General features: G+C 35.4%; 1 protein-coding gene across 5 annotated transcripts in view; it reads right to left on the bottom strand.

Annotated features, from left to right (window-relative positions):
- The window catches only part of epha3 (eph receptor A3), a 202,302-nt gene that overhangs the window by 125,281 nt on the left and 51,024 nt on the right, over nucleotides 1–25,997 (bottom strand). For 3 of the 5 annotated variants that reach the window (XM_079619145.1, XM_079619144.1, XM_079619146.1), the window contains one exon: nucleotides 10,772–10,887. In XM_079619145.1, the coding sequence (XP_079475271.1) occupies nucleotides 10,772–10,847 (76 nt within the window). In that variant the 5' untranslated portion in view covers nucleotides 10,848–10,887. Of the gene's footprint in view, nucleotides 1–480; nucleotides 739–10,771; nucleotides 10,888–25,997 lie in introns of those variants that run through there. The other 2 variants (XM_079619147.1, XM_079619143.1) reach the window with 1 other exon arrangement.

Below are 25,997 nucleotides of genomic sequence, written 5' to 3'. Positions count from 1 at the left end.
TTTCGCGCTCAGCCGGTGCGCGTTCTCGCTTTCCCAACCGATCGATCGTTTCAAAATATGTTCATATCGTGTAGCCAGCTGTTACCCTTACAAACAATAATAAACAAGACTCAAAGTTTGATTTGCGGAGATCTCTTTATAGCCATTTCTCGCGAAATCAAGTCAATGCGTCTCGCGCACAACTGCGATATTATTGATTCCCAGAACAAATCGGTTCATTTGAAGCAGCTGGTTTGACATAAAGTGAATAAGCGAGCGATTAGCCAATATGATCAAATTCGCCGCGGCTTATTGGATGAGCATCGGAGGTGAAGCAGGTAACTATTTCACTTGAATTTCATTTCCTCTGTCAACGCTACGCAGATTAAACAACCCTGAATGGACGAGCTCAAGTCAACTGACAATATTGTTAGGACAGTCACGCTACAGTATAAGCAAAATGAGGGTAGGATATGCCTCTCACTCCAGACGTTATCTTACCTTCATTGGACGGATGGATAATGAATTCTGCTCTGGAAATAAACGTGAAGAGAAAAAGAAAAAGTATTAATGTTTTGAAATCCATGATAGCAGTTCAGGGGGCAAAACAAGGTACATAACTCCGTGAAGCATGCCACTCATGTGAGGGCTTCTGTTCCGACACAAGTTACCATTCTCGGCTCAGAGGCTGATGTCAAGTTTGACACTGGAGACGAGGAGGAGTCTCTCTCTCTCTCTCTCTCTCTCTCTCTCTCTCTCTCTCTCTCTCTCTCTCTCTCTCTCTCTCTCTCTCTCTCTCTCTCTCTCTCTCTCTCTCTCCAGTTCTCACCGGGAGCTTCCCTTTTTCGCTGGGTCCTATACACGCCAGACAAGAGCCGTTTATTAGACCGACAGGTTCAACAGAGGTCATGTCATCTCTCGGAAATTGAAGAGAAGACGAAAACACATCAGGCAGCTCATCAAATTCCAGTTACTATACGTCACACTGTGGAATTTATGCACATCGTTTGCCTAAAAACAGTTCTAAGCTCTACACATTTGTCACATCACCTAAAGCCTGAGCTATATAACAACTCGAAGTATAAACACTTTGTTATGGTCGAGCCCGATCTCATGAAAGTACGTATCTATACCATGTTATTTCTCGTGCCATTTACGCCAAAAATGCGTGAATATGATAGGCACTTTATTGCGTGTAATACGCACGCACTCCCCACCCCTAATCCTAACCAAGGGTTTTCAGTGCGTTGCACGCAAAAAAAAAAAAAAAACGCACTTTCGTGAGATCGTGTTGTATGCTCACACTTAGCTTCACTGCTCAGTGTATGCCTACTACATAAGAACGGAATATACAAATAAAAACATATATTGAACATATGTTTTTGAGCTCATTGCAAATACATTTTGTAACAAAATCTATAGACAATGCAAGTCATCATGAAATAAAAATTCCCTCCATCTTTTCTTGTTCAAGAAGCTTGACTGTAACTGTAAATACTGTAAATGTTATACCACAATGGTAAAACATATGTATTGTAAGATTTAACGTGGATCGTAACATATAAACAATGTTTCTTCTGCACTGTTAAACATTTTAGTGTGAATTTACAGTTAATTGCAGGTTAATAATTGCATTACGTTCACAGTAATTTCACAGTGGGACATTTCTTGTATCCTAACAGCATTAAAAAGTGGTTTTACTGTGGGTTTACCGTATTGGAAAATACAATTTACTGTAAACAAACAACATCATACTGTAAGTGAAGTATGAAAACTTAGCAGTTTTTTTGTTGTTGATTTGTTTTGTAATGTTGGTTTTATTTATGATTTCACATATTTCAAAAATGAATCTCAGCATGTTCAAACAGTTATGCATTTGCAATAAGTTATTAGTAAAACTATTTCATAAATTCTCAAAAATTTTATTTGTCTCATTTCTGACTTGGCTAGATCAGAAATTTGAGTATGAATACAGAGGGTCCAAGATCCCAAGCTAATGGGACTCAGATTCAAAATAATTAACAATTATATTTATGTATTACAGTGGCGTAGTTGAAGACAACATTATAATGTGAAATCACAGTAAATGACTGTGATGTCAGCATCATTCTGCTGTTGATACACAGTGATTTGTAAGACAATTACCCAGCATGCATTGATTTCACAGTACTTTTCTGACCACAGTAATTTATTGTAAAATAATATAATCCTGGAAATTCCTGGAATTTTTTTCACAGTGTGTTATTTGTTGAATTCCCGGATTAGTATTATTTTTACAAAACTGCACTGCATCAGAAAGAGTGAACTGTCTGTATTCCTTCTTTTTTTCTTCTTACAGAAACTCTATGTATGCTGCGTGCTTTATATCAGGCCTTTCAAACCAGTGCAAGCAGCTGTTGGGTGGAGAGCCGACCTGTAGAGGCTGATCGAGCCTGGGACAGGCATCATACATAAAACCGACTGGAACAACTTTCAAGAGACACTTAGAAAGGAAGTAAACATCACTTGAGTTTCAATAAAAACACTCACAGGAGGGGACTAGTGGACTGGGGAGATTTCTCATTTGTAATATGGGGATATAATTGTTGCAATATGTTTCTTGATATTGGATGTTAATGAATTCATATTTAAATACAACAAAAATAAAAAATAAAATAAATTATTTAAAAAAAGAAGTTTGCGGAAGAGCTATACAGTTGCTTAGTCTCGCTGTTTTTTTAAATAGTACTATTCAGCTTTAAATAAAAAGTCTTACATTCCACTACACATAATTAAGCATGCACCATGTAAAACATGAATATGTAGGGAAATAATAATTGCTTGAAAGGAATATAGAGACTCTTAATGGAAATGCAATACATTGCAGCATATATTGCTTTTGTTTGTAACAATGCAATGTCTTCATTGACAAACTGGGTCTACAATTTTTATCCAATTTAACATCATGAGCAATGGATGCCTAATGTCTAAACGTTTTTACAAGCAAAAAAAAACCCTATTATATTAAATCTGTTTTTCCATAACTCTTCCATTCAGGCTCAGAAATATTTAATCCTTGCCTGCTCGTACTTGTGGTGAAAAATGATTTTATTACATTTATTTTTCGGAGCAATTTAATACTTTAAAAGGAATAAAATCAGATGAGAAAATGGAATATATATATACAGTATATATACAAGAAATGTGATTTCAATTGCTGACAATCACATTACTTTCTCCTGTTGTTAACTTATTTCATTATTTTTTTCCCCCACTGGTCCCTTTTCCACACTGGATATGATATAAGCTGTCAGACTTATGTAAACGCTTTTATAGTACAGGCATTTTTTTGGTTCCTTAGCTCCACTTTTGGATCTTTTTTTGGAAAACTCCTTGCGTTATGATAAACTAATAGTTCATCCGCGCACCAGTACACCAGTACAACCGCGCAGTACACCGCGCACCAGTACAACATCAGGTCAATCAACATAATTCTGGTAAGTTATGTTGAATCTCTTTTTTTCACATGGCCTCTACTAAGTCACTCACGTTAAAGGAAATGACTGAATTGAACGATATAGATTTTGCATACTCACATTACGAATTACAGAACATTGAGATTGACAATGTCTCTGAAAACATCCTTACGAGACCTGTTAACGACTGTCAATATTACTCTGAGGATTATTATAATTGTAAATTCAAAAATTATGATACATTCTCTGTGATCCACTTCAATAGTAGAAGCCTTTATGCGAATTTTGACCACATCAAGAGCTACTTAAAACAGTTTTCTACACGATTCAGTGTGATACTTATAACTGAAACATGGATGCATAATGATAGAGAAATGGATTTTAGTATTGAAGGTTATGAGTTTATAAGTCTGAACAGAAGAAATAAGTCTGGTGGGGGTGTAGCGTTGTTTGTAGACGTAAACTATGGTTATAATATGATTGAAAATATGACTATGGTGATGGATGATATAATGGAATGTCTTACTATTGAAATTGAAAGGAAGAAAAAGAAAAATATTATTGTAAGCTGCATTTATAGAACTCCGGGGTCTAATATGTGTTTAATGAATGGATGGAGGAGCACTTTTCACATTTAAATCAGAAAATCATGTATGTTGGGGGTGATTTTAACATCGATCTATTGAACCCAAATAAACATAAAAAGACTGATGATTTTATTAACACTCTATTTAGAATAGGTTTGTTTCCTTTAATAACTAAACCAAGTAGAATTACAAGCCATAGTGCTACTTTAATTGATAATATTTTTTCCAATGAAATAGAAAGTAATATAGTCAGTGGATTAATGATAAATGATATTAGTGATCATCTTCCAGTTTTTGTATTACATAAAAATGAATATCAAAAAAATGAAGAAGATACCATGTTCTGGTTTAGAAGGATAAAAACAGAGACATCTATTGATGCTTTTAAAGATGATCTATTGACGCACGATTGGAGTACTATTTACAGAGAGAATGACATTAATAAGGCATATGATGAGTTTGTGCGTGTATTTAAGAAATTCTATGATAAAAATTGCCCAATAAAAAAATACTGTAAAAAAGGAAAATGTGAAGAAAACAGATGGATGTCTAAAGGATTGTTAAATGCCTGTAAGAAAAAAAATTTACTTTTTAAAAAGTTTATAAAGATTAGAACTAAAGAAACAGAGAATAAATACAAGATATATAAAAACAAATTAACAGGTATTATAAGGAAATGTAAACAGGATTATTACAACAAACTGTTAGACAGCAACAAGAATAATATAAAAGGCTTGTGGAATATCTTAAATAGTTTAATTAGAAATAAACCTAGAGTAATTAATTATCCACAATATTTTAGAGATGAAGATAAAACTATAAACAATATGAATACAGTAGTCAATACATTTAATAAATTCTTTGTAGATGTTGGCCCGAACCTTGCTGTAAAAATTGCAAATGTTGAGAACGATGATGGTGAGTTAATACTCACAAATCCTAAGACATTGTTTCTTAAACCTGTTGATGAAAATGAGATACTGGACATTGTTCGAGGGTGTAAAAATAAAACCTCTACAGATTATAATGATATAGATATGAAGACCTTAAAAAGTGTAATTGATAGTATCTATAAGCCTTTAACATATATTTGCAACTTATCATTGCAAACTGGACAATTTCCTGATAGCATGAAAGTAGCGAAAGTGATTCCTTTGTTTAAGGCAGGAGACAAGCATCTCTTTACTAACTATAGGCCTGTTTCCCTTTTACCGCAGTTCTCAAAAATCTTAGAGAAAGTTTTCAATTCTAGACTTGATAGCTTTATTGAAAGAAATAAACTACTCTCAGATAATCAGTTTGGTTTTAGGAATAATTGTTCAACTTCACACGCTCTCTTTGACATAATTGATGAAATAACGAATGCTGTAGATAGTAAGAAACATGCAGTAGGGTTATTTATTGACTTAAGCAAGGCATTTGACACAATAAATTATGATATATTAATTAAAAAACTAGGACAGTATGGGATTAGAGGGGTTGCACTACAGTGGGTTACTAGTTATTTAAAAAATAGAAAACAATGTGTGAAAATAGGAGATTATCAGTCAAGTTGTCAAGAAATTGTGTGTGGTCTACCTCAAGGTTCCATTCTAGGCCCTAAATTGTTTAATATGTTTATAAATGATATCTGCAAAACATCTGAAATACTTCAATTTATTTTGTTTGCAGATGATACAAATATTTTTGCATCTGGAGACAATTTACATCAACTGTGTCAAATTGTTAACATGGAACTTAAACGTGTTAACAAGTGGTTCAAACAAAACAAATTATCACTAAATCTGACTAAAAGTAAAATGATGATATTTGGTAAAGGTAATTATAATGCTCAGGAAATAATCCAGATAGATGGTGTTGATATAGAGCGGGTGCATGAAATTAAGTTCCTTGGAGTTATTATAGATGATAGAATAACTTGGAACTCTCATATTAAATATTTAATTACTAAATTATCTAGAAGCATTTCAGTAATTGCAAAGGTAAAGCATATTTTAAACATCAAAGCTCTATATACTCTTTACTGTTCTCTGATTTTGCCTCACTTACATTATTGTTCTGTGGTATGGGGTAGTACGTATAAAAGTACATTAAAACCAATTGTTATGTTACAAAAAAGAGTTATTCGTTTGATCCATAAAGTTGGGTTTTTGGAACACACAAATTCATTATTTTTAAGATCTAAAATTATGAAGTTTCAGGACATTGTTGAGTACCAACTATTACAAATGCTATGTAAAGCTAGGTACAAATTGTTACCAAGTAAAATACAAAAAAGGTTCCAAGACCGAACTGGTGGTTATGATTTACGTGATGAATTAAACTTTAGGACGCAGAAACATAGTACAACTCTGAAAAGTTTTAGTCCTAGAGTTAAGGGGGTTCAATTGTGGAATAATTTAGAGATAGAGATGAAACGATGTTCAAACATCAATAATTTCAAGTATAAATACAAACTAAAGATTTTTGAAAAATATAGAGAAGAAGAAATGAATTGGCATTAGGTGCAATCATTATTGCTAGTGTACATAATCATCCTTGGTTGTTTTGTTTTCTTATTGATGATGACATTGTGGTTGTTTGGTTGCTATGCATTATGTTCTCTGGTACTATTGGTTCGATGTGGCATTATTTATTGATGTTGTCCTTGTGATTGTTTTGTTGCTTTTGCACTATGTTCTATGGTGCTATTGTAGTACTATTTATTGATGGTACTATTGTAGTACTATTTTTTGTTTTTGATGTTGTCCTAGTGAGGTTTTGTTATTTTTGCATTAAGTTCCCTGGTACTATTGTAGTACTATTTATTGATGTTGTTCTTATGTTTGTTTTGTTGCTTTTGTACGGTTTCCTGGTACTATTGTGGTACTATTTATTGTTGTCGTCTATGTGTTAGTTTGTTGTTTTTGCTTTATGTTCCCTTGTACTATTGTGGTACTGTTTTGATTTTGGGGGTGGGCGCTTATAAGCTATAGCTTCAGCCCTCTCCTTTTTGAGCAGAATGATTAATGCTCAAATAAATAAATAAATAAAAACTCCCTGTCGCCGCAATCAAGTCTGAGTATTGATTTAATGTTCCAATGCGACTTAAATACGTTGAGAGGAAGAACAGCATTCTTCACTTTTACAAAAACAGAGAAAGCAGATGTTAATAGGCTATATATATATATATATATATATATATATATATATATATATATATATATATATATATATATATATATATATATATATATATATATATATATATATATATATATATATATATATATATATATATATGTATGTATATATCCCTGCAGCTACAGAGAAAAACTTTGCAAAATACAAATACATACAATCATGTTTAATAACAGTACGGGAAGCCCTTTCCTGTCTGCTGGGGATACACTTTTCATTAAGTTTCTTACAGCGTTGGGCTCTACTCAGTCATTTCTTTCAGTGTTTTTTTTTTTTTCCTAGAAGCTGTCAAATAATTTGGCAGGATAAAAACACATTATTTAAAGCCATTGTCTCTGACTCTCTGTCTTGAGTGCGAAGTTTCAGCTCAACATCAAACCTGAGTTAAAGCCCAGGCAGTCTAAAGGGATACGTTTCTACAGCTGAAGCATTTGTCAATTCAATCCCATTCCCACTCCAAGAGTGCAAACATGATGAAGCAAATCCCAGATTTAACAGTATGTTTAACGAGTAAATACGTCTGGAGCATGATTTAGTGAAGAGAATGGCAAAACAAAGAGACAAATCAACTGAAGTAGTGATTAAAAACAGGGAAACAACATTTGGTTTTCCCAGTACCATTGAGGTTTTGTCTGAGGCATGCGCTGCCTCGATGTGTGGCCCTTATTATAGCGTGTGAAAGTTAAACACAATACTTTTTTGCTGATCTCGGCATAGTAAAAAAAAACTTAAACAGGAAAACCCAACACCACTTCATAAGATAATACTGCCTATAATTTTATCATCAAATTAATTCACACAAATGCATCAAAACATAGTTAATTTCATATTATTGTTTTTAATGTAACATTATATTTTTGTATAATATTCAAAACATTCCGTAATCAATTGCAATTCTGCCAATGTCTAACAATAAAGCAGCCCAGCGTGAGTCTGAGTTGTAGAGTTTTCCAGATCTCCGTAAAGCCTCTCTTTTGTCTTGCACTTTAACAACTTTGCTGTTTTTTGTCGAAGAGCCATGTTGTGTTCTGGGTGCCAGTTTTGGATGCCATCCCTCCACCATCTGCTCCTGGATCATGCCAATCAGAGTTTGGAATGGCACCTCTGTCTTGCCAGCCAACATAACAGTTGCATTGCAATTGGTCAGCTGTAGATTTTCCCTCAGGCCACACCTATCTCTCATTTCACAGAGGATGAGTTTCCTATTTGATCAGTTTGCATATCATGAATCATCTGTGCCGCATACTTGTTAGATACACCAATGAATTTAATGAGGAGGATAATGAATCTAAAATGCAAATGTGCGGCCAGTTTATATTACCGCCACATATGTGTTTATGATAGCTTTATATACATGCGAATGAGGATTATTTATACAATTTGTGTTGAAATTGATTTATTATTCATGCATTATGATACCCAGAGTAGTAATGCTTTGTTTAGCATTCTTTCCACAAATGCTATTGGCAAGTCGCAGCGAGCTATTACTACAGCCTGCAAATAGCTGAGTACACATTATTCATCAACATTGAACTGCAGGGATTTGGGTCATTGCATTGCTTCAGATGAATGCACAAATAGTTCAAAAAGTACACATGAAATGGGTCATCACTTATGAAGCACACAGTTTCGTCAGCTTTATAATGGACACTTGAGTTTAAGGCAAAGATGCTAAGTGCAAAATCATTGTTGTTTTTTCATACACTCATTTTGGGCTATTTGGCTTTTCATAATGTGTTGTTTCAGAGAAGTTGAAAGAAAACATCCAAAATACAGTCTGTTTTATTGCACCATGTCTATTTGTGTATGTAGATTTCAATTACCATACCTTTTAAGGCCGTTTTCTCAACATGAATATTTTTCACATCCACACCAGTAGCACTTACATACACCAAACTGGAGTTCGTTCATATATAACTTGCTTAATTCTATACAACATTTTATTCCTAAAAACATGGTGATTTGTTTTGTTTTTCTGGATGTTGAAGGAAGGAAGGAAGGAAGGAAGGAAGGAAGGAAGGAAGGAAGGAAGGAAGGAAGGAAGGAAGGAAGGAAGGAAGGAAGGAAGGAAGGAAGGAAGGAAGGAAGGAAGGAAGGAAGGAAGGAAGGAAGGAAGGAAGGAAGGAAGGAAGGGAGGAAGGAAGGAAGGAAGGAAGGAAGGAAGGAAGGAAGGAAGGAAGGAAGGAAGGAAGGAAGGAAGGAAGGAAGGAAGGAAGGAAGGAAGGAAGGAAGGAAGGAAGGAAGGAAGGAAGCAGAGCCATAGAGAGAAAGAGTTGCGACACTCTTTGATGTCGCCGCTATGGCTGTCACGTGGTTCATGTAAGCCCCAATAGTTCTAAAACATACGCTGGCTGTCATGTTCTTCTATGGGGCAGACAGCAGTGATTGCATTATTGAACGGTAAATATAAAATAAAACACACACACAAGTACTTTTTCAGCTGTTATTGCATTTTGTTAATGTCAGTTTTGCATTTGCAGGGTGACAACAAAATACTGTATATTACTTAGATAAGTTTTAGGCTATATTTTTGGAGGGGAAAGCTTGGTGTTCATGTTCGCATGGGTAGTAGCACTGGCTTTAACTTAACTCTAATTTAACTTTTCAATATCACTCATCTGATGATGGACATCTCATGGTGATATTTTAGCACAACTTGACAATTCAAAAGAGGTCGATATTGCAGAAACTTACGTTACCTCTGGAACAACTCGACGCGCAGCATTCACCACTCAAACCCAGCCAACACGTCACATAATGAACAGTTAGTATATCCCAAAAACTAAATAAAATAAAAGTTGCTATAAAGGTGGTAGCGATTCATTACGAACTAATTAGATGCTACCTTCACAGCGGGCGAAGTCGCGCTTGCTAGCAAGCAGGCAATGCTAGAAAATTGGATGAAATAACCAAGATAAAATATAAATAATTACGCTGTGCATATACAAATGAAGACCAGTATAAGCATCGCAAAGGGCCTCTGAAACAATATAGACCGTTGACTATTCAAACGAGGTCGATATTTCAGCATCTTACCTCTGGAACAACTCGACGCGCAGCAATGTAAGTGAATGGGGTCCAACGCCCAAATGACAGTGTTTGGAACTAATCCGATCTTCAAATCCCGGAAGTAGGCGGTTAAAAGCGCCGCCATTTCTTACAACGGAGGTCTATGGGAGTGTCGCAACTCTTTCTCTCTATGGCCCTGGAAGGAAGGAAGTCACTCACTCACTCACTCACTCACTCACTCACTCACTCACTCACTCACTCACTCACTCACTCACTCACTCACTCACTCACTCACTCACTCACTCACTCACTCACTCACTCACTCACTCACTCACTCACTCACTCACTCACTCACTCACTCACTCACTCACTCACTCACTCACTCACTATCTCACTCACTATCTCACTCACTATCTCACTCACTATCTCACTCACTATCTCACTCACTATCTCACTCACTATCTCACTCACTCACTCACTCACTCACTCACTCACTCATATGTAATAAATGTATTGCATATTTCATCCAAAAAAAAAAAAATTCTGTCATCATTTACTCACCCTCATGTCGTACCAAACCTGGATGACTTTCTGTCTTTCGTGGAATACGGATGAAGATATTTTGAAGAATGTTCATAACCAAACAGTTTTTGGTGACCACTGACTTCCATTGTAAACTGTAGGGGGAAAAAGAAAGAAAAAAATACTTCTCTCAAAATATCTTCTTTTATCTTCCATAAAACATAATAAACTTTATAAAGCCACAGTAAATGACCAATAATAATGTAGTATTTTTTTTTCACAGTTCATTAACTTTTAAAAGCCTGGATATGTGCATGTCATACATCTTAGGAACTGACAAATTACCCACCGAGGACTAATGCAAGCACAACATTGGGAATTATAATGCTGTATTGTGTTTGAAAAATGGCCTAAAATAAAACACGCTCTAGATTAATCACAGTGGGGTATATGATATAGCACAGGCCTCATGTGTGCAAAAGATGTATATGAGCACTTTCTCTAATAGCACGTTATTGGTCTCTGGCTTATTAGGGCTCTGTTCAGTGAACACATTTGTGTAGTCTAGACTGTAAAGCAGGGGGGCCCTACCACAGTCCTAGTGTTACGGTATGGATCAAGACAAGCTTGCATCACACACACGCCACACACATGATCTGCCTCTGCTCAAAGTCAGAGAATTTGCCCTCGTGAGTTCATTAATCACGGCCTTTAATTGCAGCTGAATGAATCGCAGCCATGCAGCTGCAGTGGCAAAAAAAATAAAAAAATAGATGGGAAAAACTGATACAAGACAGTCTTTGCAGATGACAGGCTTCAGTTATACTCTATAGCATTACAGTGATTACTCTTCTGACAATTGCGTTATTAGCAACAATCCAAACCCGCAGAGTCTCCCGAGCAAATTTTGCGCCGGTGCCAATTCACAAGAAAAGTCAGTACTCTTTGACTCCGTAATATGTATTTTCATTGCAAATAAAATAGGCTAATGCCAGACCACTTTGGAGGTACATTATTAGGAAAACAGAGACCTCTCGGAAGCAATTAGTTGTGTCAATACTTCACATTTAGAGCTAAGTGTAATTGCTCCCATAATTAGGCTTACGGCCCTGACACAAAGTCTAATCTGGCAGGATTCTGACTGAAGGTTACAAGACTTTCACAACCCAAATGGCAGGGATCTGCATTTAATGCTGTAAAGAAAGAGCAAAACAAGACAAACACGCACAGGCATGCGTGCACATGCTCACATTATTGAGCACACATTAACAAACACGCTGCTATTGCTTTAGATAATGGATGGATTAGTAATAATATACGCACACAAATATAAATCAAAAGTGAACTTATATGGACTATAAATAATGTGTAAGTCCAAGTGACTACAATGGCTTAACCTTAAGTTTATCAAGCGACAAAAATATTTTTGTGCACAAAAATATTTGTGAAGATGGCGCTCACGATCATTTGATGGGAAAGTGTGAAAGATAAGCCATTCATTTTGCGGCATTGGTAAAGCACTTTTACATTTTCCCGTTGGTTTCTCACGATTCGGACATCCAGGAAATGCACACTTTAGAACCATTCTAAACACTACATCGAGACCCATCTGTGTCATCTTCTCAGTTCTCACGCATGCGTCGTGGCGCTCTCGTGAACTCACTCAGAGGCACACATGGAAGAAAATTAAAAGTTGAATAAAGTGGTTATTTTAGGGGTTTTTTTGCACAAAAAGTTTTCTCGTCGCTTGATAAACTTAATGTTGAGCCACAGTAGTAACTTGGACTATTTTAACGATGTCTTTAATAACTTTAGAAGTTATTCAATAGAACTTTACAATAGAAGTCTATGGAGGAGTGATCCAGCTCTCAGATTTCATCAAAAATATCTTAATGTGTGTTCCGAAGGTGAACGAAAGTCTTACGGGGTTGGAACAACATGAGGGATTACTGACAGAATTTGAACTAACCCTTTAAGCAACACTAATTTGGTAGTTAAAAAATAATATAAGTTTCTCCAAATTGATTTTAAAGAAAGATACACAAACACACTTTACAAGTAAAGAATTTAACAAAAATAAATGTGTTCAAAGTATTGTGACACTTTGTGGTTGTCAAATGTAGAACATTAATAGTTATTTTTCATTTCTATATGAATGTTTTGTTTTATCATTAGATGCAGTATTATGTTATTTTTTACATATTATGCACATATCATGTATGTTCTTATGTATATGTATACTTATTTTGTTATTTATTTTTTACTCATTTTTATTTATAATTTTAGAATTTTATATCTAATATTTTATTTTAAATTGAATGGAATTACATTCAGATCAGAGTGACTCAAGTGTCAGGGTATAAGTACTTTTAGGATGACTATAATCTAAATAAATCTCTCTCACTGAAAAAAAAAGCTACATTATGAAAACCTTGAACTAAATATACCTGCATTTTTACACACACACACACACAAATAAAAAAAGCTTTTTCTCCCACTCACGCCAAAACAATTTTCCAAGCAAATGATAATTTGTGCTCATTTGAAAGTAATCGTATCAACCAATAATAAGTGGCTGTCAGGTGTATGATTATAGGTTGCCAATTTAAAGCCATTTGCATTTATCAAACTAGACGAGTGGGTGAGTGCGCCAGCGCACTGAAACACAACACGGATTCACAAAACACCTTAAACTTGCGCTGATGACAGCAAAGCTCAGCGATTTTATTTTATTTTTTCAGCGAGAAGCCTTCGAGTTCTCTCTATATATAGCAGGATATACCCCGCTCGATCAAAGGCCAAGGAAAGAGAAGCCCTTGAAAACCTACAAAGCAGAGTTAATTACAACAGAGCGGCATCTGCATATTCAAGGAGACCTCCGCTAAAGATGTGGGTTTCAGGGGGTAATTAACTGAATACAGCGTAATTACAGCTGTCTTGCACTGCTCTTTTGGCTGGGCTTGACTGCATGGGGGGTGTCTTACAGTGGCAGCCCCCTCTCCATACCCCAACACCAGTGACAGAGCACTTTAATGAAGCCAGCCATGCCAAATGTGGGGTTCCTGTCTGAGAAAGCCACTAAAGACATCACCCACTAACAGAAGGAACATCCCATCAACCCAAGCATTCCATCGGGCTCTTTTTTATGTTGGAAAAAAAGCATGCATATATAAAATATGTGGCATTTAACAGGCCACAAGAATGTTTAGCTGTAATATCCAAGGTCATCTCATTTGTGATTGTATTTTGGGCTAGACTAGGAAATGAACAATTTCAACTTATTGACAACATATAAAACAAATGCTTTGCATACAGTATGTACAATTTTACAGAAATACACATCTTTACAAATACTGAACTTGGAACTGAAATTGACAGGACCTTTGTGAGGGTAACACTGCAAGTGGAAAATATCCAAAACAGGGCTCGTTGGAAAAACTTACCAGTGGCAACATTTTTGCAAAATGTAAAAGTACCAATATGATATAACTTCAGTTTCCAACAGAAATGAACACAAGAGGAAGTAAAACAGCCAGCACTTTGAATAGTTTTCACACACAATTATGATTACAGGGGCAGATTATGGATTAATAAAGACTTGTTGTCACTTGTCTCCTTGCATGTTATGACCTCAAAGCTATTTTTACCATAGTGCATGATTTATAAACAAATATATTTAGGAGTTTTCATCACTTAACCAGCTCCATATGTTCGGTTTAGTGTAGGTGTACGTAAAAATTTATAAAATACTCACGTTCATCTGTTACAGGAAAAACACGCTTTTAGCGCCACATATAGACATATCACTTTGAAGCAGTCGCGAAATGTGCGCAACGTTTTGCAAAAAAAAAAAGCCTATTTCTAATGAGCCAAGGCTGAAAATATCAGTACACAATATGTAACATAAAACATAAGCGCCCTCAGATCACTTTGGACGTGGCTGTATTACAAGAGGTAAAAACTATATAAATAATGTTCGTTTTCTCACACAAACCGCTCGTTTCGTGTCTTAGGCCATCAATGTGTACTTACGATGGGGAATTGTTTAATTTGGACGATGGGGAATTGTTTTAATTTGGACTCTGTGCATGCTCTTTGAGACAGTGACCATAGACCTGCATGATATGACTGTCAGACAAGAACGGTTTGACCTAAAAATATCAAAATTGAACCTTGAGGTAAGCTAAAACATACCAAAATTTAATTTCAAAGTGAAGTATCCCTTTAAGTTTATACTTTATACTTAAGTTTATACTCTTTATTATATAAAAATAAATGGACCATGGTGAACATATGTAGACTGTTTGCGACCCCTGTTTAGTTTTCAGACAATTTAATGTAACTTTCAAAACAGCACAATCATTACAGTCACTCATCAACAACAGCTGTCACATTTGCTATAGGTCAAGAACATTCCTCGGTAGGCTAGACCGTCCCATTTAACAACGCTCAGTCGGAACTTCGCGGCTTCAAAGGTGTGGGCTTTGAATTGGGACACAGCAAAAAAATGTAAACTGACTTCCAACCATTACACACTATGGGCCCTATTTTAACGATCTGAAACGCAAGTATCAAATGCGAAACGCAAGTAACTTTAATGTTGCTATTATACCGGCGGGATAAATTACTCTTGCGCTCGACACAAATCTAAAATGGGTTGGTCTGAAGTAGCCTGAAGTGATCTGAATTACTCATAGGTGTGGTTTGGCCGTAACGTGAAATAAACCAATCAGAGCGTCATCTCACATTCCCTTTAAGAGCAGGCGTGCTTGTTCCATGGTGGATTGCTATTATAACGGCGGATTTGCCAGCACACGCAACTTACATGATGGTAAAGGTGATTTCGCAGTCTTCAGAATTGTGTTTCCTGGTTCTTGATGGACAACCCACTTTATCAGATGTCCTTATATACCGATGTGTCTGACCACTATTGATCAAACCAGTTTGATCCGTCATTACTACAATTAGCCTGAATAATTTGGGTAAATGTGTAAGCTAGATTTATGCCTATTTTTTCACATCTTCATGGACACCACAAAGATTTCCATCGTGTGGTAATATTTTTCCTTGTAATAATGTATGGTTTGCAAAAATTGACCTGCTGCGTCTGTGTATGAGAGAAGCAAAGTGTATGCGCGCGTTGTGCACGCTACATTATGGGCAAGCATGCGCCCTTCAAATAGCATCTGAATAACGCGCCACTGACTTTTTTCCTGGTCTGTGGCGAATTGTTTTCTCAAACTGCAAAATACCACCAGGGGCGCTTGCGCCGGAACACGCCTCCTCTTTTCACTGAAACTACAAAAGTTCTTATTGAAAAAGTATTAAGGGTTTAGGTGTTGATGTTTTATTGATTTTTTTTAATGGTGAAAACCACCATTATGGTGATTAGTGTTGCAGTTGGGCTCTTATCCCTTAACATTTTAACATAAGTTTTAACTTTGTGTTTTTAAAGGCCATGAAGGGAAGAGGGAGTCACATGACACTTGACAGGAACCATGATTTTGACAATATACAAAATAAAAGACATGACAACTGAGAAAAAACATTGAACAGACGTGACAATCCCACACTGAAGAAAAAAAAAAAGGTTTTATATGGAGACCAAGTATAATTTTGTGCTAAACAGTTCCTATATCTTCATGAGTTTGAGAACCGCAGCTGATATGCTGAGCCATTCTGCTAATAACCAGACATCATTTCGTGTTTGTGTACGTGTGGTATATCAGGGTCTCCAGGCATTGTGGATTTGCTTCCCCGCAGAAGGCTGTTGAGCAAACATTAAAGAACCCTGGCCAGTCAACAGCAATGCATTTCGACAGGGAGGAGATTACTAGTATTTATCTTCACTAGCACATTAGAATACTGCCCCTCGCCTCCGCTCGTGGGAGGCTGAAGTAATTGCCCGCATGGCCTGCAAATACAACACAACAGAGAACCAGGAAGTTCTGAAGTCCTAGGGCTTCACCTTGACATTTCTTCTCTTGGATCGGAGAAGTATTGACATGACTAAAGGTCAGCAACAAGACTTAGAACTAATTCGTTTTTCAAGACCTGCTGTGATGCTTAGAATATTTGTCATAAATGTTTGTCATAAATACTCAATCATTTGATATTTTAAATAAGAGACAAGACATGACCATTCATAATATTGTTGATAAGAATATGAATACATATTCCAAATTATGGATTTTATATGAATGCATAAGTGTATATCATTTATAAGTAGTTCCGTAACTAGTCACCATTTTGTTAATGCTTTTCACAATTAAATATCACCTTTTTTGTCTTCACGGATTAATTTTAAATAGTCCTAGGGTGTGAAAAATGTATTTAAAAAATAAGTCCACGGAGTCTGGAGTCTTATTTACGAATATACTGTAACATGACTACTTTTAGAAAGTCTCATAAATGCCATATAATAGCCTATATAAAACTAATAATATGAAGTAATCATAATAAAAATTAGCAAAATGAAAATAAAGTTTTAGAGCCAATCACTTGAGCTATATAATATAATATAATATATTATATTTAGGGCTGTCAAAAGATTAATCGTGATTAATCGCATCCAAAATAAAAATTTGTGTTTACATAATATATGTGTGTATACTGTGTAGAATTATTATGTATAAATACACACACATTCATGTATATATTTAAGGAATAATTGAATTTATATACTGTATATACATTTATATAATTTATATTATATATAAATATTTTATATATAAATATAACCAATTTTTCTTAAATATATACATGATTGTGTGTGTTTTTATATATATATAAATAATTATACACAGTACACACACATATATTATGTAAACACAAACTTTTATTTTGGATTTTGGATTAATCGTGATTAATCTTTTGACAGCCCTAATTATATTATAGTATATAATATAATATAAATAATATTTCAAATAATTCTGACTGCCTGTCAATGGAGAAAATGGTAAATGGTGCTAAATGAAGGGGGAAATAAACAAATAATATCTCAAACCCTGTTTCCAGGTTTGTTTTCCCTGACCTGAGGTAACATGTCAGGGTGTGTTATTTTAAGGTGTGTCTGATCGAGCTTAAACAGGAATCTTATCCTGGCTTATAGTAGTAAATAGGATGGTTAGAAGTGGGACGGTTTAATGATCCAACTCAGCTCTTTCATTCAGACTGCACGCATTCAGACAAGACTTGAGCAGTTGCACGCAAGCTCTCAAGCACGCACCTCGGGCACTGTCAAACTCTTGCCCTGTTTTCCTCATGCTCCCTATACCTCCATCAAGACATTTCACCACAAAATAAAGCCCTACACAGAGTGCTTGCCAATGACACATAATTAAAAGTCGCCACGGTGCAGGAGACCTTGCAGCAGGATTTGTTCTCTTGTCTTTCTATTCTCTTGTCCTGGGGCTGTATGGGATACGCTGGGGGCAAATGATGCGTGCATAATGCTAGCTGGCTAGTCAGAATGGATGAAGTGAGAACCTGGGTGTGCCGCCAATGGCAGAAGCTCTCGTCCTGCCAAACCACTTTGCCCAGAATCTGCCATACAGCTCACGCAAGAATCCAGTTTATATTAGAGAATATACCTCACCAAGTTCAAAGCGACACCAGCCATCATGTCCTGTTTCAGCCCTCACACAATTTTTCCTTAGTCTATTTCAGGACACCTCAGATGTCAGTGACAAGTCTGGCGGCAACAGTCGCCAAGAGAGTTCGGAAATGAAATTACAGTGTAAATCATGCACGTCGCTCTCTGGTGAATTCAAGGTCCAAAATGGTTTCGGTGAACACCATTTCACTGATAATGTAAACGTTTTGAGTGACTTTCAATTTTAATACAGTATGAAAGAACTAGTACCCAGAAATATACTTTAATATTTCAGAAATACACTTTAGTATATTTTTTATTATATTTATTGGCCTGCATTATAATATATATATATAATATATAAATATATATAAATGTGAATGGAGTGAAACAAACGACAACAAAGGTTAAATTAGTATGCATGATAGATGAATTGCTGTTGTTTTTATTTTATTTTGATCACTTTTAAATGACTGCTGATTCTGGCTGATAACTGCAAAGCTTGCCTGTGATCTCATTCATTTGTTGTTCCCTGTTCTGTTGATTATCATTCCTTGTGTATTTAAGCCCTCAGTTTTCCTCAGTACAATGTCTTGCTCTTTGTGTTCATTAAATATTGGTATTTCTTTTTAAATTGTCACATATCTTCATTGGATATGCTAAACAGCAACCCATGACAAGCATGTTCCTGGATCAGCATCTTTGTTGATCATGGAACAACATGCCAATCATCCAAACCGATTTGAAAGAGAAGTTTACATTTTATGTCAAGGTTAGGCTTAAAACAAGGGTGCTTTGTTATTCACCTATCATTTCTCTCTGACTTTAGGAATAAGTTATGGGAAGGTTTTAGTTTTAAGGGTAGGAAGATTTAGGACATTTTTGGACAGGAATTGTTCCAGGATCAACAGAATATGTTGATCCAGGAACGTCTCATTTTGCAAAATCACAATGACCGACAAGAATATATTGCCAAATTAAGCTATAATCAGCAAGGGGTCATGACATGAATTTATAGCATTATTTAAGACTTCACTTTCATTATTCAAGGTTCACTTATAATGTTAATACAATTGTATGCAAAATATATACAGAATATACAAATAAATGTTGTTGCAAAAAAACATATTAACATTACAAGTGAACCTCAAGAAACATTTAGATAATGCTAATAATAATAATAATAATATATATGCTAATATATATGATGCCAATTAAAATGAATATAATCTAAATATATATATGACGCGATCCAGGCCGCCAATGAAATAAACCGAATGTTCTTTCACTCTTCCATTTGTCTTGTTTTTGACTCAAGTGTGCTGAGTATGTCAGAAGCTGAATGGGTATCATATACTGTATCCAGTGACAGCATCTGTGATTATAATGGGTTCTCTTTGCTTTTGACACGACGCTCAGATCCAGTGTATAGGCAAATGTCAGCCGTTAAGCCAATGAATGCCAGTGGGCGGGGCCTATGGTGTGATGATGTCAATGTCTTGCCAGGAGGCAGGCATATGTAATTGCAATTAATCATGTGACATCACATCACAGATCCCGCAATATCAAAACAAGCCATTTTTGGAGCTTGATTAAATAAATCCATTGTTTATAATGAGGAAGGAATTTTAAGCTATGACATTTGGGTGTTTTAATGGTACAAAGACCTCTTATAAGTCAAAACTTCAAGGCAAATTTTATTTCTCGTCATGACCCCTTTAATCATAATGCTCTTTTTACCCTTCTGGAAAAGAAGTGTGCTTAACTACATAGAATGTACATTTCTGGTGCATTCAACATCTCAAAAGTATACTTAAAAACTGTACTTGCAGATGTTATTTTAATGAAATAAAAGGCAACTTAAAGGCTTTCTTAAGTACACTTTTTAGTACGTCTTTTTTTTTTTTTAAAGCAGCAACAACAACATGTGTTTTAATATTATTTTGTCATGCTTTAAAGAAATACACTTATTTTTATGTTTCGGATTAATATACTAAAGCACATGAAAAGTACTTGATTTTAATTTTAACTGAAGGGTGTTATTTGATATTACATTTAAAGTTAATCAGTTGTAAATTAACTCAATTGCAGCTTCATCATTACAATTATAAATTACATTACTTATACATATATTTCTTGTCAGTGCCATCAGCAGTAAGCTTGATCTATATTTCAAAGATAATATATTATGAATTTACTAAAAAAATAAATAAATAAAAAACTTAACTTGGCCAAAAAAACCAAACACCTAAAGTATTTGAAAGTGCACCATGTAACACAATGTAAGCAATTGTCTGTAATGCCGCACAGCAATGCATGTTTAGAACATCCCAAGAAAAAAAAAACATTAGTGTGCAAAGTAAACAAATCATATCTGCCCGTTTCTATTTATACATGCTGCCGAGAGAATATTGCTAAGCCTGATGACACGCATGGGTCTTTCCATTAGCGTCTGTCTATGATGGCACTCATCCACCGCTCCTCAACACCACTAATGAGAAGCACACCCGGCATGTGCCGAAGCCACACACTCCACACCTCTCACACAGCTGAAGATGAACAGGAAACCAGCAAATCAAAACCCAGATTCCTCTACAGAACCCAAGGTCATAGTTTATCATTATCACTTCAGTTCGTTTTGGTTCACTCACAATCCGGCAGCCTGAGTGACTCCTGCCGCATGAAAAGAGCCATAGAAAGGTACGGTCAGGGTTTACCGTAAAACAAACACAGACCCTTAGCATTATTCAAAATTGGCAGCTATATATAACGTGTTTCTCATATACATGTGGAATATGTTAAACAATACAACTTATGTATTTACATTTCAAGCGTGTTTAGTTGTGTGTAGTGTTGCTCATTGTGAGCGCAGTTATGAACGTAAACCAAACACATCGCCTAAACCGAGTGACTGAATGCAAAGCTACATTTAGTCGGAGACAATGACGATCAATTGTTTGTTTTATCGTCTCTTTTTGTGATAAAACAAGCAGGATAATATTCCATTGCATGTGTAATGAACTATTCCCTTGAACCAGTGATGATAGTTGTGCATTGGCTTGAAACACTAGTCTCAGTCATTTAGCACACCTATGGGCCACACACTGGCTGATGCATTGCCAATCAGAAAATTGGCAGTCCCAATCAGATTGGCTGGTTTCTACTCAACTCTCCATATTCTCAGTATACCAATCCACCTGGAAACAAATGGGCTTTTAATGTTCCACTTAACAGTGTCTTTTTAAGCCCTACTTTAAACCACGGGTAAAGCAACATTTTATATATTATTGTTCAAAAGCTATAGGGGCAGAATTATTTTGAAAAAAGTCTCATAATTACCAAGACTGCATTCATTTGATCAAAAATACAAGAAAGAAGAAATATAACTATGTTTTTGCAAATTGAAATGTTTTCTATTGTAATATAATTTAAAATGTAATTTAGTCCTGTGAAGCAAAGCTGAATTTTCAGCATCATTCCTCCAGACTTCAGTGTCACACGATCCTTCAGAAATCATTATAATATGATGATGTTGTGCTTGAAGGATGTCTCAGTAGCAACCTGTGTTAAAGAGAGCAACAACATATTTTTGTTATGTTTTATTTTTAGATTGTTTTTTAAATATATGTTTTCATTTTGTATAATTTATTTTCCTTGGTCTTGCAATGCTTGCTACTGTTGTTTAATCTTATGATTGTGGGGTTTTATGAAATGAGTCTTCACCAAGAAGAGATAAGAGGGAATATCGCAATTTAATGGTTTTATGGGATGTTTTGTGAAGCAGTTTTGTATAACGGCATTAGTTTTATCATATTTTACCTCTTCGGCTGAAAAAAGATTATTAATACATTTTTGGGTCCCAGACAAGACTTGCTGTTAACTGGTTTTGGGTCTCAGACCCTCAGATCTGTTAAAGAGACTGGATACAATATGTCTGGCATCTAACATGCTCAATAAACATTTCAGTAACACTTTACAATAAGGTTCCTTAGTTAACATTAGTTAACTACATTAGTTAGCATGAACTAATAATGAACTGCACACAACATTTATTATTATTTTTATTTTAACATTTACTAATAAAATCTTGTTAACATTTTTTAACGCACTGTGAACTAACATGAACAAACAATGAACAGCTTTATTTTTATTAACTAACATTAACAAAAAATATTAATAAGTAACAAATGTATTGCTCATGGTTAGATAATGTTAGATAACGCGCTTCTTTTTATTATTATCAATGTTGAAAACGGTTGTGCTGCTTAATATTTTTGTTAAAAATGTGATCTTTGATGAATATAAAGTTCAAAACAGCTTTTATGTATAATAGAAATATTTTGTAACATTAGAACAAAAGTATTTGCTGTCAATTTTGATCAATTTAATGTATCCTTCCTTAAATAAAAGTACCGGTATTCATTTCTTTAAAAAAAAAAAAAAAAAAAACCCCAGTATAAACCTGTCATAACCTGAAGAAAATAATCTGAAGAATAAAAGAGCTTCATACAGTCACGGAAATTTGCATGTGCCATTTCATTTGGGCAGTTAAGGAAAAATAAAAAATAAAAAAGTGACTACTTGGTATTTCTGCTTATTCTAATGCTGTCCATTAATGTAGTGTCAACTATATCAAATAAACACAACAAAAGGGCACACAAAAACTAAACCAAAGATGGTTGGTCTCTGTAGATGTCATTCAGACAGTCTCTTCCAGTCAAAGTAGGCGTTTCTTGTTCAGAATAACCAGTGGTGCAGATTTCAACTGTGCTGCATCGGCCCCCGTCACGAACAGAGCGGTTATGCGTTTCAGCATGTAATAACCCTTTTATTGCACTCTAAGCTTAAAGGTTTCACAGGGGAGGAGTGACTGTGGAGAGGCCAGAGAAAAGCTGCTTTTTCAAAGGGCTGTACCCGGGCAAGAGACAAGTGGAGGTGCCGAGGGCATTTTATCACAAACCTCCCATTATAAGGCTTTGATGTCCCGCAGCGCAAATCTCCGTAATAACTCAAAGCAGAGCTGTGTGAGCATGCTCCGGACATCTGTGACAGATGCATATAGGGCCTGGTGTGACTGTCACAAAACCGTGCAGCTCTAACAACGTCTCTGTGGCCTTGTTAGTCACTCGCCAAAACACGGCTGTTTACTTTATTACAAGGCTCACAGGAAATTAAGTCTCTCACTCTGTATGTAAATGCATTTCTGTGACAGATTTTGCAGATTTTAGTATATTTTAAAATATAGTTTGTTCCTGTGATGGCAAAGCTGAGTTTTCAGCAGCATTCCTCCAGTCTTCAGTGTCACATGACCCTTCAGAAATCATTCTAATGTGATGATTTGGTGCTCATGGATTTTTTTATTATTATTATCAATCTGAAAACAGTTCTGCTTAATATTTTTGTGGAAAACGTGATGCACTACTGTTCGAAAGTTTAGTAAAATTTTAAAAACAGAAAAGAAATAGAAATTAATACTTTTATTCAGCAAGGATGTATTAAATCGATCAAAAGTTTCAGCAAAGACATTTATAATGTTACAAAATATTGATATTTCAAATAAATGCTGGTCTTTTGAGCGTTCTATTCACCAAAGAATCCTGTAAAAATCCCACTTTATATTAAGTGGCCCTAATACCTGTGAACTTACATGGTAACTACATGTGTACATAGTATGTAACTACAGTGTAAGTACACATTAGTACATAGTATCTACAGCTGTAACATTTGCGTAACTACACATATGTAACAACCCTCAGAATGGTATGTGTAAGTACAAATGTGTAACAGGACATTGGTAACAACATTTTTTCACTTCAGTAAGGACACATGTGTAACAGTAATTATGTAACTACATTTTGTAACAACAATATGTAGCCTATTTGTTGTTCCACTTCCACATGCAGTCTTAGATACTGCAGTTACCAGTTGGAATACATGTATTTATGACTGGCAGGACTAATGTTGAATTACAACTAAAGTTTCACCTTGTGATACCAGTGTTACATGGTAACTCCTCAGGAACTGTCCACTTAATATAAAGTGTAATTGTTAAGGTAATTGTTGTGTACATCAGTGTCGTTACATGATAATTCCATAGGAACTGTCCACTTGTTGGAAATTAAATACATTTATACCCAAACTGGTAACTGCAGTATCTAAGACTGCATGTGGAATTGGAACAACAAATAGGCTACATATTGTTGATACAAAATGTAGTTACACATGTGTACTTACTAATGTGAAAAAAAGTGTTGTTACCAATGTCCTGTTACACATTTGTACTTACACATACCATTACGTGGGTTGTTACATAGGTGTAGTTACTCTAATAATACAGTTGTAGATACTATGTACTAATGTGTACTTACACTGTAGTTACATACTATGTACACATGTAGTTACCATGTAAGTTCACAGGTATTACGGCCACTTAATATAAAGTGGGACCGAAAAAAAGTATCAAGTTTTCCACAAAATATTACAAAATCAACATTGATAATAATAAGAAATGTGTGTTGAACACTGCGGCAGCACATCAGTCTACACAACATTTTGAGGTGACAATGGGAGAAGGACCATTTAATGTTTATAAAATTCCCAGTTATTCATTTAATTTCATCACTGTATAAAATATTACTGAAGTCGGAACCACAGTTGCTCTTTTCCGAACATGCTGAATCCACCATGTGCTAAGGAGAGTCTGAGGGGATAGAGAAGGGGAAGCAAAATCCCTAGCCGAAGACTTTTGCCTCTGTTGGTAAAAAAACGAATTAGCCAATCACCAACAAGTATTCAACTTTCAGCAGCGAGGCTACGTTTACACGTGGACGGCTTTTTTCATAAACGGACATTTCACCCCTCTCCGTTTTCAAAAATAACATTGTGCACACCTGTCAGTTTTCAGAAAAGTGTTCGTTACACGAACCCGTGTAAATGCCGTCTAGAGCATGCCAAACCTGTAGGTGGCAGTGTTACGGGAAGCTCAAGCCCACGTTAGCAAATCAGAATCCCGAAAATAGTCACATACTGTGACGTCGGCTGCCTAAAACTGCAAACGAAGTTTTCCAAAATCTCCACTCTGGCCGCAGTTTTTAGAAAGAATCGTTTTCAGAGGAGATTTCTCCGTTTGCGTGTAAATGAAGGGCACAAACGAAGGGAATGTCTCCGTTTTTCTAAATAACCATGACCCTTAGCGGGGCCTAAACGGGGAGTGCTGAGAAAAAATTACTTTAAAACACACCAGCTGCCACTGCTTGAGCACCAAATCAGCATATTCAAATGATTTCTGAAGGATCATGTGACACTGAAGACTGGAGTATTGATGCTGAAAATTCAGCTTTGCCATCATAGGAATAAATTAAGTTTTAAAATATATTCAAATAGAAAAGTTATTTTAAAGTGTAATGATATTTCACTATTATTGTTTCAACTGTATTTTTGATCAAACAAATACAGCCTTTGGTGACAATAATAAATCTTAATGATTCCAAACTTGTTATAAGATAAATACAATGTTCGGTCTAGCTCAGAAAACCTTGCGTTGGAAAGAGTACAGGCCAATTATAGTTTAAGTAGATATTCTCATGCAAGGTAAAAAAAACCTCTATTTTGATTGATTACACTACTGGATTACGTCTGATAAATCTGGATTCTCATCCTGCAAATAGCATA

Source organism: Phoxinus phoxinus (genome assembly GCF_949152265.1).
Source record: "Phoxinus phoxinus genome assembly, chromosome: 7".
Lineage (NCBI taxonomy): Eukaryota > Metazoa > Chordata > Actinopteri > Cypriniformes > Leuciscidae > Phoxinus > Phoxinus phoxinus.
This window is presented reverse-complemented; position numbering and strand designations above follow the sequence as displayed.